At 44.7% G+C, this 15,594-nt stretch overlaps 1 protein-coding gene across 2 annotated transcripts in view; it reads right to left on the bottom strand.

Moving 5' to 3' along the window:
• The window catches only part of pudp (pseudouridine 5'-phosphatase), a 179,401-nt gene that overhangs the window by 61,959 nt on the left and 101,848 nt on the right, over nucleotides 1–15,594 (bottom strand). The window contains exon 4 of one of the 2 annotated variants that reach the window (XM_072262630.1): nucleotides 11,387–14,888. The exons of the other annotated variant lie outside the window; for it this stretch is intronic. Within the exon in view, the coding sequence (XP_072118731.1) occupies nucleotides 14,712–14,888 (177 nt within the window). The 3' untranslated portion in view covers nucleotides 11,387–14,711. Of the gene's footprint in view, nucleotides 1–11,386; nucleotides 14,889–15,594 lie in introns of those variants that run through there. 2 annotated transcript variants of the gene reach the window in all.

Here is a 15,594-nt window from a genome sequence, read left to right as displayed (position 1 = left end):
AACATACAAACCCCTTACCGAGAGTGGTAGAAATTGACCACTGACTTTACAAGCGACACGCTGTAAAGTGTTGTGCTAACTGCTACACCACCCTGCTGGTGCATGGGTGGAAGAGGCTGTTCTTAAAGTTGATTGTCCGAGCTTTCAGGATTCTGCATCTTCTTCCAGACTAGAAGAGAGAACAGGAAATGGCCAGGGTGGCAGGTTGGAGAATCAAAAAATGGAGGGTTTGCTCTCTGCAAAAGGTGCTGAAAATTCAAGGCTAAGCAAAAATAAAATACAAGTGATTCTGCAAAAATTGGAAATCTGGAGCAACACACACACAAACTGCTTGAGGAACTCTGCAGGTCAGGCAGCATCTGTGGTAGCATTGACTGACCATTTCCCTCCACGGAGACTGCCTGCCCTGCTGAGTTCCTCCAGGTTTATGCTTGTGCTGTTTACATAAAAGATCTAAGGTTTTCCTGCTTGGAATTATCTAATCCAGAGACCTGTGGATGCTCAGTTGTTGGGACTGACAGACTCCTGATTGCTAATGGAACCAAAGGATATGGGGCAGCCAATACTCTGCTGGAGGAAGTCCACGGGTCGAGCGGGATCTGTGAGGAGAAAGGGATTGCCAGCATTTTGAGTCAAGACACTATCATTCTATGAATAGAGAGGAAAATGGCCAATATAAAGAGGGAGCAGGAAAGGTGAGAGAGGGACTAGTAGGTGACTGGGGACTGAGGAGGCAGGAAGGACTATGGAGTCAGGTAGGGGAAGGGGCAGGGTGGAGTTGGGAGGCACAGGCTGACGCATGATAGATGGAGTGAGGTGCAGGTGGGTGAGGTGGAAGTTGAGAAAAGAGGCTGGAGACTCATATAAAAGCAGACAAATATTAACAGCACAAAATCCTGGAGGAGCTCAGCAGCATCTATGGAGAAGAATAAACAGTCAACATTTCAGACTGAGACCTTAATCCGGACTGTAAACAATGGGGGAAGAAGCCAGAATATGAACTCGGGGGAGGGGAAGCCTAGATGGGCCGAAGGGCCCATTTCTGTTCTGTAGTGCTCCATGACTCCTGATGAATGGCCTCGGTCTAAGACATCCACGAGCTCTTTCAGCATTTTGTGTGTGTTGCTCAAGATTTCCAGCATCTACAGAATCACTCGTCTTTACCAATGCTAGTAGTGTTGGAATCTGGTAGGTACAGAAGGTACCATTACGGGAGAGGTGTGGGTCAGATAGCTCCAGAACCAAAGGGAATCATAAACACAAGAGATTCTGCAGATGCTGGAAATCCAGAGCATCACACGCAAAATGCTGGAGGAACTCAGCAGGTCAGGCAGCATCTACGGAGGGGAATAAAGAGTTAAAATTTTGTGCCGAGACTCTGCCAGAATAAGAAGCTGGGGAGAGGGAAAGGAGTACAAGCTGGAAGGTGATAGGTGAATCCAGGTGAGGGAGAACAAGAGATTCAGCAGATGCTGGAAATCCAAAGCAACATACACACAAAATGCTGGAGGAACTTAGCAGGTTAGGCAGCATCCATGGAAAAGAGTAAACAGTTGACCTTTTGGGCTGCGGCCCTTCGTCAGGACTGGATGAATTATTGTGCATTCAGAGGTGCTCCTGCTAGTCCTGAGGGGGAAGGTGGATTGGTGAGGGGGCGGGGAATGAAGTCAGGAGCTGGGAGGTGATTGGTGGAAAAGGTAAAGGGCTGGTGAAGAAGGAATCTGACAGAAGAGGGAGAAAGGGAAGGGGGTACCTGGGGGAGGTGAACGGAGATGAGCCTGAAATCAAATGAACAGACGTGATGTTGACTGGTGAAACAATCTCTTGTGTTTATCTTGGCTTGATTGTTGTGAGAGATTGGGAGAATCAGGAAACGCACCAAAGCAAGAGAAAGCGTAACTAATATTATAATCCCCAACCATTAGTTATGCATTTCATTTCACAGTCAATAATAAAGGAACACACAACACATATAAATTAAAGATATTCAGCCAATTTCATGGCTGTATTCAATTTCACCTGATCAGGAAGTGCATTTTGTGGCGACTATCAGCGCTGAACTGGAATGTAAAATCCGAAATGGTACACTTTAGATTCAAAGTAAGATTTTCTGTATTCATACTCTTTATTAGTCAAGTCAGGTAACATTTACTGTCATTTAACTATATACATGTATATAACATATATAACCATATAATGTATATAGAAATGAGACGTTTCTCTGAACCAGGGTATAAAGTACAGTAGTACACATAATACATGAAACTTATGAAGTTACGGAAAAAACTATATATGAATCACACATAAATAATGAACTAAAGTGCATTAATATTAAATATTGTAAGGTATTGAACAGATTAACCAGTGACACTTTGAGTACAATGCAACAGGAAGTTCAAAAGTCTAACGGCCTTGTGGAAAAAACTGTCTCTCATCCTGGCCATTCTTTGAATTTGCCAGAAGGCATGTGGAAGATTCTGAAATCAGCTGGAAGAAGGTTCTGTGGTCTGATGAAACCCAAATTGAGCTTTTTGGCCATCTGACTAAACGCCATGTGTGGTGTAAGCCAAACACTGCACCTCAGCAAAACCACACCATCCCTACCGTGAAGCATGGTGGTGGCTACATCATGCTGTGGGGATGCTTCACTGTAGCAGGCCCTGGAAGGCTTGTGAAGGTAGAGGGTAAAACAAATGCAGCAAAATACAGGGAAATTCTGGAGGAAAATCTGATGCAGTCTGCAAGAGAACTGTGACTTGGGAGAAGATTTGTTTTCCAGCAAGCCAATGATCCCAAGCATAAAGCCAAAGCTACACAGGAATGGCTTAAAAACAACAAATTTAATGTCCTGGAGTGGCCAAGTCAGAGTCTGGACCTCAATGTAATTGAGAATTTGTGGCTGGACTTGAAAAGATTTGTTCACTCACAATCCCTATGTAATCTGACAGAGCTTGAGCAGTTTTGTAAAGAATGGGGAATAATTGTAGTGTCCAGATGTGCAAAGCTGATAGAGACCTATCCACACAGACTCAAGGCTGTAATTGCTGCCAAAGGTGCATCTACTGAATACTGGCTTGAAGGGGGGTGAGTAATCATGTAATCAAATATTTGTGTTTAACAATTGTAATAAATTTAGACCAATTTGTAGAAATTTGTTTTCACTTTGACATGAAAGAATCTTTTCTGTGGATCAGTGTCAAAAAAGCCGAATTAAATCTACTGTGAATCAATTTTGTAAAACAATAAAACATGAAAACTTACAGGGGGTGGGGGTGAATACTTTTTATAGGCATTGTGTATGTATGTGTGTGTTGTGTATATATATATAGCGGGGTGGAGATAATCTCTACCAAAGGAAATGTAAAGCGCTTCTTCCCCTCGCTAGCCTGCAGGACCCTTGGGAAAGGTGTAGCACTTGCTTAGCACCCCGATCAGGGTGACATGAAGCCATGGAAGCAGGTGGTGGATGGTCGTATGAGCAGCCGGTGCACATCACAAGTCGTGTTTATATGACCATTAACACCAAGTATTGATAATGGCTGAGGTTACCCGTCTTGTAAAGACACTGCCCAGAAGGCGAGGGCAAACTACTCCTGTAGAAAGCTTTGCAAGGACAACCATGGTCCAGGGAAGACCATGATTGCCTACGACATGCAACACGGCGCATAACAAAATGTGTTCAAAGTGGAGGTTGATAGGTTCTTGATTAGAAAGGGCATCAAAGGTTACAGGGAGAAGGCAGGAGAGTGGGGTCTAGAGGGATAATAAATCAGCCATGGTTGAATGGTGGAAAAAATCTGATGGGCTGAATAGTTTGCTTCTGCTATGTAAGTCTTAAGGTTTTATGATCCTTGGGAAACCCACATTTGACCATGAAGAAATATTTAATGTGATTCATTGCTTTCTGCTCAAAGCCAATTTTTTTTATATATCCAAGCTGGCATTGACTCGGGCATAGCAGGAGACTGGGTTGTGCTAACCAGCCTTTCCTGTGGAGTGAAAACAAAAAAACGCTGCAAGCACTCGGCAGGTCCGGGAGCACCCATGTCAAGGGAAACAGAGTTGACATCTCAGGTCAAGAGCGCTTCATTAAAACTGAAAACAAAAGAAAAATGCAGGAAGGCCAATGCATTTTAACCTTGCATGGCCTGTTACTGTCTCTTTCCCAAGCTCTACAAACAGGAATAACCTTAGGGGCTCCACACCACCAGGTTCAGGAACAGTTATTACCCCTTCAACCAGCGTGGATCATTTCACTCACCTCAACATTGAACTGATTCCACAATCTATGGACTCACTTTCAAGGACTCCACATCTCATGTTTTTATTTATATATTTGCACAGTTTGTCTTCTTTTGCACATTGGTTGTTTGTCAGTCTTTGTTTTTGCGTGACTTTTCATTGATTCTATTGTGTTTGCAAGCCCGCAAGAAATTGAATCTCAGGATTGTTTAAGGTGACATGTAAGTACTTTGAACTTTGTTTGTGCCCCATTAAACCTCCCTTATTTTGACTTTCTCCTTCCCATACTTTATACTTTATTGTCGCCAAACAATTGATACTAGAACATACAATCATCACAGCGATATTCGATTCTGTGCTTCCCGCTCCCTGGATTACAAATATTAAATATTAAAAATAGTTAAAATTAGTCAATATTAAAAATTGAAATTATAAATCATAAATAGAAATTAGAAAAATGGAAAGTAAGGTAGTGCAAAAAAAAAACCAAGAGGCAGGTCTGGATGTTTGGAGGGTACGGCCCAGATCTGGGTCAGGATCTGTTCGGCAGTCTTATCACAGTTGGAAAGAAGCTGTTCCCAAATCCGGCCGTACGAGTCTTCAACCTCCTGAACCTTCTCCCGGAGGGAAGAGGGACGAAAAGTGTGTTGGCTGGGTGGGTCGTGTCCTTGATTACCCTGGCAGCACTGCTCCGACAGCGTGCGGTGTAAAGTGAGTCCAAGGACGGAAGGTTGGTTTGTGTGATGTGTTGGGCTGTGTTCACTATCTTCTGCAGCTTCTTTCGGTCTTGGACAGGACAACTTCCATACCAGGTTGTGATGCACCCTAGAAGAATGCTTTCTACGGTGCATCTATAAAAATTAGTGAGGGTTTTAGAGGACAGGCCAAATTTCTTTAGTTTTCTCGGGAAGTAAAGGCGCTGGTGGGCCTTCTTGGCAGTGAACTCTGCTTGATTGGACCAAGTCAGGTCATTTGTGATATTGACCCCGAGGAACTTAAAGCTTTTAAAAACGCAAACAACAGGAATTCTGCAGATGCTGGAAATTGAAGCAACTTTTATGTGTGTAACTTAAAGCTTTTGGCCTGTTCCACTTGCGCACCACCGATGTAAATTGGGTCGTGCGGTCTGCTACTCCTTCTGAAGTCAACAACTAGTTCCTTTGTGTCGCTGACATTGAGGGATAGGTTATTGTCTTTGCACCATGTCACCAGGTTCTTAATTTCCTCTCTGTACTCAAACTCATCATTACCTGAGCTACAGCCTACAATTGTTGTGTCATCAGCGAACTTATATATTGAGTTTGATGGAAACTTGGCTACACAATCATGGGTGTACAGTGAGTACAGCAGGGGGCTGAGTACACAGCCTTGTGGGGCACCGGTGCTCAGAGTGATTGTAGAGGAGAGCTTGTCCCCTATTTTTACAGCCTGGGTCCTGTCTGTGAGGAAGTTGAAGATCCAGCTACAGATCTGAGTGCAAAGGCCCAGGTTCTGGAGCTTAGGAATCAGTTTATTTGGAACGATGGTATTAAAGGCAGAGCTGTATTCAATGAAAAGGAGCCTTACGTATGCATCTTTATTCTCCAGGTGTTCTATGCAGGAATGTAGGGCCAGAGAGATGGCATCTGCCGTTGACCTGTTGCTCCGGTCGGCGAATTGCAAAGCTTCGAGGTTGACCGGTAGGCTGTGGTTGATGTGTGCCATAACCAATCTCTCGAAGCACTTCATAGGAATTGATGTCAGAGCCACAGGTCGATAGTCATTCAGGCATGCCACCTTGCTCTTCTTCGGCACTGGGATTATCGTTGCCTTCTTAAAACACCAGGGGATCTTAGACTGAAGCAAGGAGCAGTTGAAGATGTCAGCAAACAATCCAGCTAGCTCACTTGTACAGGCCCGGTGAACCCATCACGGGACGCCATCTGGGCCTGTTGCCTTCCTTGGATTTATCTTCAGGAAGACCCTTCTAACGTCCTCCTCGGTGATGATGAATCTCGATGCCACCAGGTCCGGTTCATCCGGATGGAGCGGGACGCTCCTCTTCTGTTCGAATCTTGCGTAGAATACGTTAAGTTCATCAGGAAGAGAAGCGCCATAGTTATTGATATTCCCAGCCTTTTCTTTGTGCCCAGTGATCTCATTTAGACCCTGCCATAGTCTACTGGCATCCCGCTGGTTAGCCTGGGCTTCCAACTTGGCTCGATATTGCCTCTTGGCGCCCTTAATGGCTTTCCGGAGTTCACGCCTGGATTCCGTGTAGCGACTGGTATCCCCGTACTTAAAAGCCGCAGCTCTCGCCTTTAAAAGGGACTTGACCCCATAATTCATCCAAGGTTTCCGGTTAAGGAATACCCGGATCGTTTTGCGAGACACACAGTCCTCCGTGTATTTCCAAATAAAGTCTGTGACAGCTGAGGCATACTTATCGAGGTTAGCTGCTGAGTCCTTGAATACTAACCAGTCCACCGATTCAAAGCAGTCACGGAGAACCTCATCCGCTTCCTCCGTCCAACGCGACACTACTTTTGACACCGTGACCTCCTGCTTCAGTTTCTGTTTGTAAGAGGGGAGGAGGAGTATGGCCTGATGGTCCGATTTTCCGAAGTGAGGTCGTGGGACGGAACGGTAGGCATCCTTGGCTGCTGTGTAGCAGTGGTCAAGTATATTCGGGCCTCTAGTGGGGCAGGAGACATGTTGGTATAAGTTTGGCAGCGCCTTTCTGAGGTTGGCCTGGTTAAAGTCCCCGGCTGTAATGAGCAAAGCTTCCGGATACCTGGTCTCTAGTTCACTGATGTTGGCATACAGTATGTTCAGAGCACACTCCACGTCCGCCTGGGGGGGAATGTAGACCGCTGTCAGTATGACCAAGGTGAATTCCCATGGCAGATAGTAGGGACGACACTTCACCGACAGGTGTTCCAGCTCCGGACTGCAGGAGCTTGTCAGTGCCACTGTGTCCGAGCACCACCCAGTGTTGATCAGTAGGCAGACACCACCTCCCTTCGTCTTGCCCGACGATGCTGTGCAGTCCATCCGATGGATCGAAAATCCCTCCGGTCGGATGCCACAGTCGGGGGTGGCAGGGGAGAGCCAGGTCTCAGTGAAACAGAATACACAGCAGTTCTGCATCTCCCTGCGGTAGGTGAGTCTCCCTTTAAGATCATCCACCTTGTTCTCTATGGCTTGCACATTAGCTAGTAGGATGGTGGGCACAGGGACCCTGAAGCCCCTCAGCTTCAATCTGACCAGCAACTCAGCTCTTTTCCCACGCTTCCTCGGTAAATAGTGCATCTTTCCAGGTTTCCATTGATGCAGTGTGTTGTTGTCAGCTCTTTGAGGTTGGTGGACGCATCCCGCAGGGATCGATCGGCGGGTCGCATCGTCGGGCACTCCAGGTCGGGCCGAGTGACGGGGGAGGCTCCGCTGCCGCTTCCAACTGCCGGGGGCCCAGGCTGTCGACTGGGTCGGGCCCTGAAGCCGACACTTAATCCCGGATGGCCGGGCTCCTGGCTGAAACAAGTCCTTAAGCTGAGTCATGGTTGCGGAGGCCTCACTTCCGGCAGCTGTGGATGGCCACCAACGGGGCTTTACGGTGGTCGCTCTGGGGAAGCGTCTGCGGCACCTTGAGGTCTCCGTTGTCACTTCTGTGTGGTCGTCTGCTCCGGAGAGGTGCTGGTCGGAATGAGCCGGGTCTCCAAGCGCTCCAGCACGGTAGCAGACCGCGGGTCTCCGGGAATGTGGTGGGCCTTGCTGGTCGGGTCCAGGTGCAGTCCGGAGTTGAAGAAGCAATTCTGGCGTGGTGGTCTCCAGCTGGGTCAGTAGCTTCGCCAGGGTGTTGTTGATCTTGCTAGATGTAGCAAATTGAAGGTTTAGAAGGGTTTCTCGGGTATAGGATAGTGGAGAGGGCAGTTTGCTCGGGAGAGCACGCGTAAAGTTGCTAGTTACCGGTGCCATCTTAGATATACATTCAAGACACCCATGACGCTCTTAGCCACTTTGAGCCTATGATGGATAGACTTACAGAGAGATAGAGTAGAGAAACAGATTGAGTATAGAAGCCCAACATGTTCATGCTGACGTTTCCGCCCACATTCAGTCCATATTCTTCTATGCCTTGCTGGCAGATATGCAAAAATTGACAGGGGAAATGCAAGCAAGCTCCCCCCACTGAGGTTGGTTAGACTAGAACCCAAGGTCATAGGTTAAGGGTGAAAGGTGAAATATTTAAGAGGAACCGGAGGTGGAACTTCTTCAGTTGTCTGTGGCAATAAATTCCACAGATTCACCACCCTTTGAATAAAGAAATTCCTCCTCAACTCTGCTCTCAAGGGATGTCCTTCTAGTCTGAGGGTGGTGCCCTCTGGTCCTAGGCTTACCCACTAATGGAAACATCCACTCTACACCATCCCCTCTTATTAAGAAAAAAAACCCAGGGTTACGGGTGCAGGAAGACCACCACCCACAAATTCCACTACAAGTTACAGACTTTCCTGACTTGGAAATGATTATGGTGCCCTTATAATGTGTGTGTCCAAACCTTTGATCTCTCTACTCACCAGAAGGCTGAAGGAGGCAGCTCACTGCCACCTTCTTAAGGGGCAATGCTATGGGTCAGAAATGGCAGCTTTGCAACTGTCCACAACCAGGAAACAGGAGTAAACAAATGTTTCTACCACCCACAAAGGTGATTTATTCCGAATCCTTCTCACTTGTTGAGCAACTTTTTTTTTTCTAATGCTATGGCAGTTACCAAACTCAGAGTAAGAAGATGCGGAATCTAGAAGAAGGAGCCTGTAATTGGATGGGAGACAGGCATCAGTACACGGAAAACTAATTCCTACTCACCATGAGGCAGAGCCGTACTGTAGTGTAGAGGTTAGCACATCTACTTACAATGCCAATCTAGGCTCAATTTCCACTGCTTTCTTCAAGGAGAAGTTTGTACATTCTCCCTGTGATTGCATGGGTCTCTTCCGGGTGCTCCCGTTTCCTCTCCAAGGCGTAGGGATAGTGAGTTATGAGTATGCTACGTTGGCAGCAGAAGCATGACAACATTTGCAAGCTGCCCTCGGCACAATGCTCGGTCTGTGCCAGTCGTTGACAGAAACCAGTGCACTTGACTGCAAGTTTCAAAGTCAAAGTACATGTACATGTGACAAATAAAACTAATCTTTATCTTAACAGTACATAACCAACTTCAGGATGTATAATCTGGATTTAAGTGCTCATATTTCAATGAAGGGAAGCATAGGCTGATGTAAAATGGTTGTTAAGAATGAATTCATTCATTTGACCAAGGGACCCACGACCCGGTAAGCTGTCTTATGTACTTATACTTATTGTGTATTTTTTCATCATTGTGTTAGACCATAATTCATCTTATTATGATTTTTCATGCTGCATCGCATCCACGGTAACAATTATTTCATTCTCCTTTACACTGTGTACTGGAAATGACATTAAACAATCTTGAATCTCGATCTTGAATCTTTATTTCCTTCTGAGCGCAATTCATCAATGTCTCCCTGATGAATAAATTTGCACGGTGTCCATGCATTGAGAACCTGACTCTTGGATGCCACCAGGACTTGAGGGACTGAGTTATAGGGAGAGACTGCACAGGCTACAGATTTATTTCTTGAAGCGTAGGAGACTGAGAGATCTTGTACAGGTGTGTAAAATCATAAGGGGCATAGATGGTGTGAATGCACTCAGTCTTTTCCCAGGGTTGGGGAATCAACTAGAAGGCACACATTTAAGGTAAGAAGGGAAAGATTTATTAGGAATTTGAGAAACAACATTTTTTTTTAACAACGGCTGGCATGTGTGTGGACAGGTTCCACGGAGTGAAAGGTTTTAGAACAGGTGTTCCCAACCTTTCTTTATCCATGGACCAACACCATTAAGCAAGGGTTCGTGGACCCCAGGTTGGGAAACCCTGCTTTAGAAGGTTCTGAGTCAAATGCTTCATAATCAAGTTCGCAGACGACACCATGGTGGTTGGACTGATCAGAGGGGATGACGAGACGGCCTACAGGGATGAGGTCCAGCACCTGGCCGAGTGGTGTGCCGACAACAACCTGGCCGTCAACACCCAGAAGACCAAGGAGATCATTGTGGACTTCAGGCATGCTAGGAGCCACACTCATGTTCCCATCGACATCAATAGAGCTGTAGTGGAGCGTGTATCAAGCTTCAAATTCCTTTGTGTCCACATTTCCCAGGATCTCACCTGGTTACCGAACGCCTCCATCCTGATCAAAAAGGCGCACCAGCGCCTTTATTTCCTGCGGAGCATCAAGAAAGCTCACCTCTGTCCCAGGATACTGACGGACTTTTACCGCTGTACCATTGAGAGCATACTCACCAACTGCATCTCAGTGTGGTATGGCAATTGTCCTGTATCGGAGCGCAAAGCACTCCAGCGGGTGGTGAAAACTGCCCAGCAGATTATCGGCACCCAATTGCCCACCATTGAGAACATCTACCATAAACGCTGCCTGGGCAGGGCGAAAAGCATTATCAAGGATGCATCTCACCCTAACCATGGACCTTTTACTCTCCTCCCATCCGGTAGGCGCTACAGGAGCCTCTGCTCCCGCACCAGCAGGCACAGGAAGAGCTTCTTCCCTGAGGCTGTGACCCTGTTGAACCTCACATCACAGCGCTAAGCAGTATTGCACCTATATTGTACTGTCTCAGTACTTTTATATTTGTGTGCTGTAGCACTTACAAACATTTGTACTTTTTATTCGCAGTTATTTTGTAAATAACACTATTCTTTGCATTTCTGGTTAGATGCTAACTGCATTTCATTGGCTTTGTATCTGTACTTGGCACAATGACAATAAAGTTGAATCTAATCTAATCTAATATCGGATCAGCTTGGATAGGGCATTTAGGGCTGCATGGACCAGTTGGGCCTAAGGGCCTGTTTCCATGCTGTATATCTCTATGAATATTTTCTAAATTCAAATGTTAATTTGTACAGTATTTCTGCCTCTATCTTTAAATGAAATATAAGGTCGCTCTTCTCAAAACAAAACAACCAGTTTCAATGCAGACAGGTGACTCAAGACTTATTATCTCAGAAATGTAAGTGTAACAAAGAATATCGTCAACACTATTTAAAATGTTGTTTTAAAGACATTGTCATATTTAATTATTAATGGATTGTACCAAATAACTGTCTTCACAGGCAGAGATACAAAAAGATATAACAAATTGAGAGAAAATGTGTAAAAGAACTGTTGTTTGAAAGCATCTCGAAAAGGTGTAATGGATTTAATCCATCGGTATTTATGACACAGGACATTGCCACAAGTTAAGATAACTGTAATAGTTACTAATAAATTTCATAATTTATAACCTTTAGAACATTAACATTTTAAACAGTTAATTTCATAATCGTAAATAGATAGAATAGACGGAGAGTTTGCAATCCAGTAATATCTGTGATGAGCCTCGAATTCTGAGCAACCTTCTCCGGCTGCTTACCACCTACTGTACTGCGTCCTTGTACCTGAACATCCCTAAGAGTTAGGTTTACTTCTCAAATATTAGTGAAAATAAATGTTTTGTCCGTTATAATGATCTATTCATAACAGAAAATGGGTGTTTTTATAATATAGCAGCATTGGACAAGTAAACAGCAATAGGTCCATATGTACTGGGAGTTGCCCTGAGTACTTATTTGCAAGTGCAACCTGTCCACATTCAAGATTCGGTGAAAAAATTCACATACAGTGCATATTTTCTCTTCATCACTTGAGTGATATATTTTGAGGTATTTTTCACTCAACCTTCTGACTCCATAGGAAAAAAGAAACAGAACTTCTGCTGAAACATGAACTGTTTCTCGTGCCACAGATGCTGTCTGACCCGTCGAGTATTTCCAGCACTTCAGTTTTATTTCAGTTGTCCAGCATCTGCAGTTTTTAAAAACTTTTATTTAAGTCAATGAGTTGGGTTTTTTACAGCAATGAAGTCACAAAGGGAAATATGATAATATATTCATTAAAAATATGGATATCACCCAATGGTCCAATCTCCTCTCCTATCAGGTGGCATGGAAGCATAGTGGCTAGCATTGCATTTTACAGAACAGGTTCAATTTCTGCAACTGACTGTAAGGAGTTTGTACGTTCTCATCCAGCTGCTCCGGTTTCCTCCCACAGTCCAAACACGTACCGGTTGGTAGGTTAATTTGTCACTGTAGGTTGTCCCGTGATTAGGCTAGGAGTAAATCGAGAGATTGCTGGGCGGTGTGGCTTGAAGAGCTGAAAGGGCCTATTCACTGCTGTATCTCAATAAATAAATAAGTAAATAAATCTGTTTCCTTTTTCTCCAGCCCTTTACCTTTTCCACCTATCACCTCCCAGCTTCTTACTTCAGCCCATCTCCTCCTCCTCCTCCTCCCACCTTCTTAATCTGGCTTCTTTCCCCTTCCTTTTCAGTCCTGATGAAGGGTCTTGGCCCAAAACACCGACTCTTTATTCATTTTCATGATCAGCTGAATCCCTCCAGCATTTTGTTACTGTGAATAACATAAGCATAGCTTTATTCTCCCCATGAGTAATCTGCTCTACAACCACTCTGCAGAGTGCCCTGGCCCCGTCAAACTGCGCTAAACACGTCACAAACAACAAAGCGCAGGTGCCGGAAACTTGAAATAGAACCAGTAAATGCTGTAGACATTCAGCGAGTCAGGGCTTCTGATGGAAGATTATCGACCTGAATTGTTTCTCTGCAGGGTTGCTGCCTCACCTGCTGACTTCTCCAGCACTTGCTGTTTCCATAACATGTCACCAAGGCAGCAGGAGGCCCCGGAAGGGCACACACAAGAGAGAAAAAACAATGACACAACTGTTGGTAACCACTTGAAAAGTATTTGATCTTGCGACGTTGATAAAACAACGTGCCTGTGACTTGCACCATCCCTTATTCTGATAACCGTGAGATAACTGATCGATCTCTATACTACTTTAGAAAATCTCTGCTCTTAGATGAGCATTGATTATCATATGCTGTTATCTTTATTTTACTTTATTTAGAGATACAGCATGGAACAGACCTTTCCAGCCCAAACGAGCTGCACAGCCCAACAATCCACCTATTTAGCAGGACAATTTACAATGACCAATGAACCTACTAACCGTAGCTTTTAGACAGTGGGAGGAAACCCACCGGGTTCACAGGGAGAATGTACAAACACCTTACAGATGGTGCCAGAACTGAACTCCAAACTCCAACACAATGAGCTGTAATAATGTCACGCTAACCACAACACTACCGTGGTGCCCTCACTATTAACAAGTAATCTATCTCACAGAACATTTTAACTTCCAATAAAACAAAAGTACTGGAGGAACACAGCAGGTCAGGCAGCATCTGTGGAGAGGAATGAGAAGGTGACATTTCAGGTGAGGACCTTCATCAAGATGACCCTTTCAATCAGATTTAAAGGTATGAGTGAACTATCACAAACAAAACATTAACGAATCGACAGAACACACTCACCATTAGTGCTCTACTATGCAGAATTTAACACAGTCAGACACAGCTAAAAATGGAAGGGCCAGAGCAGCAAAAGGCATTACTTTCAATTCATGAACAGAAGTATTGCAAAACAAATTCTTCTAAGGCCAATTAACGGGGCTGATCAACCTTCTATCATCCACAGCCATCACCATTGGAACATGGAACACCTGGGGGACAACTTGAAAGACTGGTCCAAGACAGGACTCTGGCAGGCTGCCGTTGGTGGCCTAGTCGCCAGCAGCGGTGAAGGACATGTGACTAGCTAACAGAAAGGTGCATGGATGGGAAAGGTATGGAGACCATAAGGCCTAGGAGCAGAACTAGGAAACTCAGACCATCGAGTCTGCTCCACCATTCTGTCACGACTGTTTTATTAGCCCTCTCAACCCCATTCACCTGCCCTCTGAGGCCCTTACTGATCAAGGAATTGAGGTCCAGGTGCAAAACAATGGGACTAGGCAGATAATAGATGGGCTGAATGACCTATCCCTGTGCTGTAAAACTCCATAACTCTATATCGGAAAAATGAAGGTTTAGGGCCAGTGTAGGAGGAAAGGGTTAAATTGATCATGGAGTGGGTTTATAGAGGTTAGCACAACATCATGGGCTGAACCTCTATCCTGTCCTATTTAACTCTTTTAATCTACAACCACAGCTCCAGAGTTATGATAGCTTCCTCACCAAAATGAATTGGCTGCTTCTGTTTTATAGGAACCAAAGTGGGATAAAGGCTTGGATCCCACTGGAGATGCAGAGATCATCTTCAGTTCACTGTTGGGGGTCTGAATACAGCTTTTACTTTCAGCTGGGTTTTGTAAACGTAAGGTGGCAGTATTCAATGGAACAGAATACACAGATGGTCTTTCGCGATCAAGAGAGAGAAGAAAAGAAAGAACCCAATTCTGTGCCTGGAAACTGGCTTAAAGACTCTAATCATATGCAGGCAAACCAAACAATTCCGGCTTAAAATCTTCTAGTGACTTGATCACCAATGTAGCTGCCTTTGTTAGCTCCGGGTCCAGTTGTGGGTCAGGAACTTGGATCACCTGCATTCCTGCAGCCAACGCTGCTTTCACTCCGTTCACAGAATCTTCAAACACAAGGCACTGGTACAAAGAGAACAAAGCACTCAATTGAAATAAACAATGTACAAATTGTCTTGAATCCCTTTTATTCTCTAGTCCACCCATCCCCTGAACCATCCACTAACCACACACTCAAAGTCAAAAGTCCAAGTAAAAGTAAATTTATTATCAAAGTACATACACTAAGTGACCACTTTATTAGGTACACCTGGTCATTAATGCAAATATCTCATCAGCTAATCATGTGGCAGCAACTCAATGCATTAAAACCATGCAGACATGGTCAAGAGGTTCAGTTGTTGGTCAGACCAAACATCAGAATGGGAACGAAATGTGATCTAAGGTGTCTCAGAAAGGCAGCGTCCATTACTAAGGATCCCCAGCACCCAGGGCATGCACTCTTCTCACTGTTACCATCAGGTAGGAGGTACAGAAGCCTGAACACATACTCAGTGATTCAGGAACAGCTTCTTCCCCTCTGCCATCAGATTCCTAAATGGACATTGAACCTGTGAACACTACCTCACTTTTTATATATACGATTTCTGTTTCTGCATGATTTTAATGTATTCAATACACATATACTGCAATTGATTTATTTATTGATTGATTTATTTTTTCTATATTATGTATTGCATTGAACTGCTGCTGCTAATTTGACAAATTTCACATGCTGGTGATAATAAACCTGATTCTGATTCTAAGTGACTTTGACTGTGGAATGACT

This window comes from Mobula birostris, chromosome 7 (genome assembly GCF_030028105.1).
Source record: "Mobula birostris isolate sMobBir1 chromosome 7, sMobBir1.hap1, whole genome shotgun sequence".
In the NCBI taxonomy this organism is placed as follows: domain Eukaryota; kingdom Metazoa; phylum Chordata; class Chondrichthyes; order Myliobatiformes; family Myliobatidae; genus Mobula; species Mobula birostris.
The sequence above is the reverse complement of the archived record's forward strand: the minus strand, read 5'-3'. Positions and strand labels throughout refer to the sequence as shown.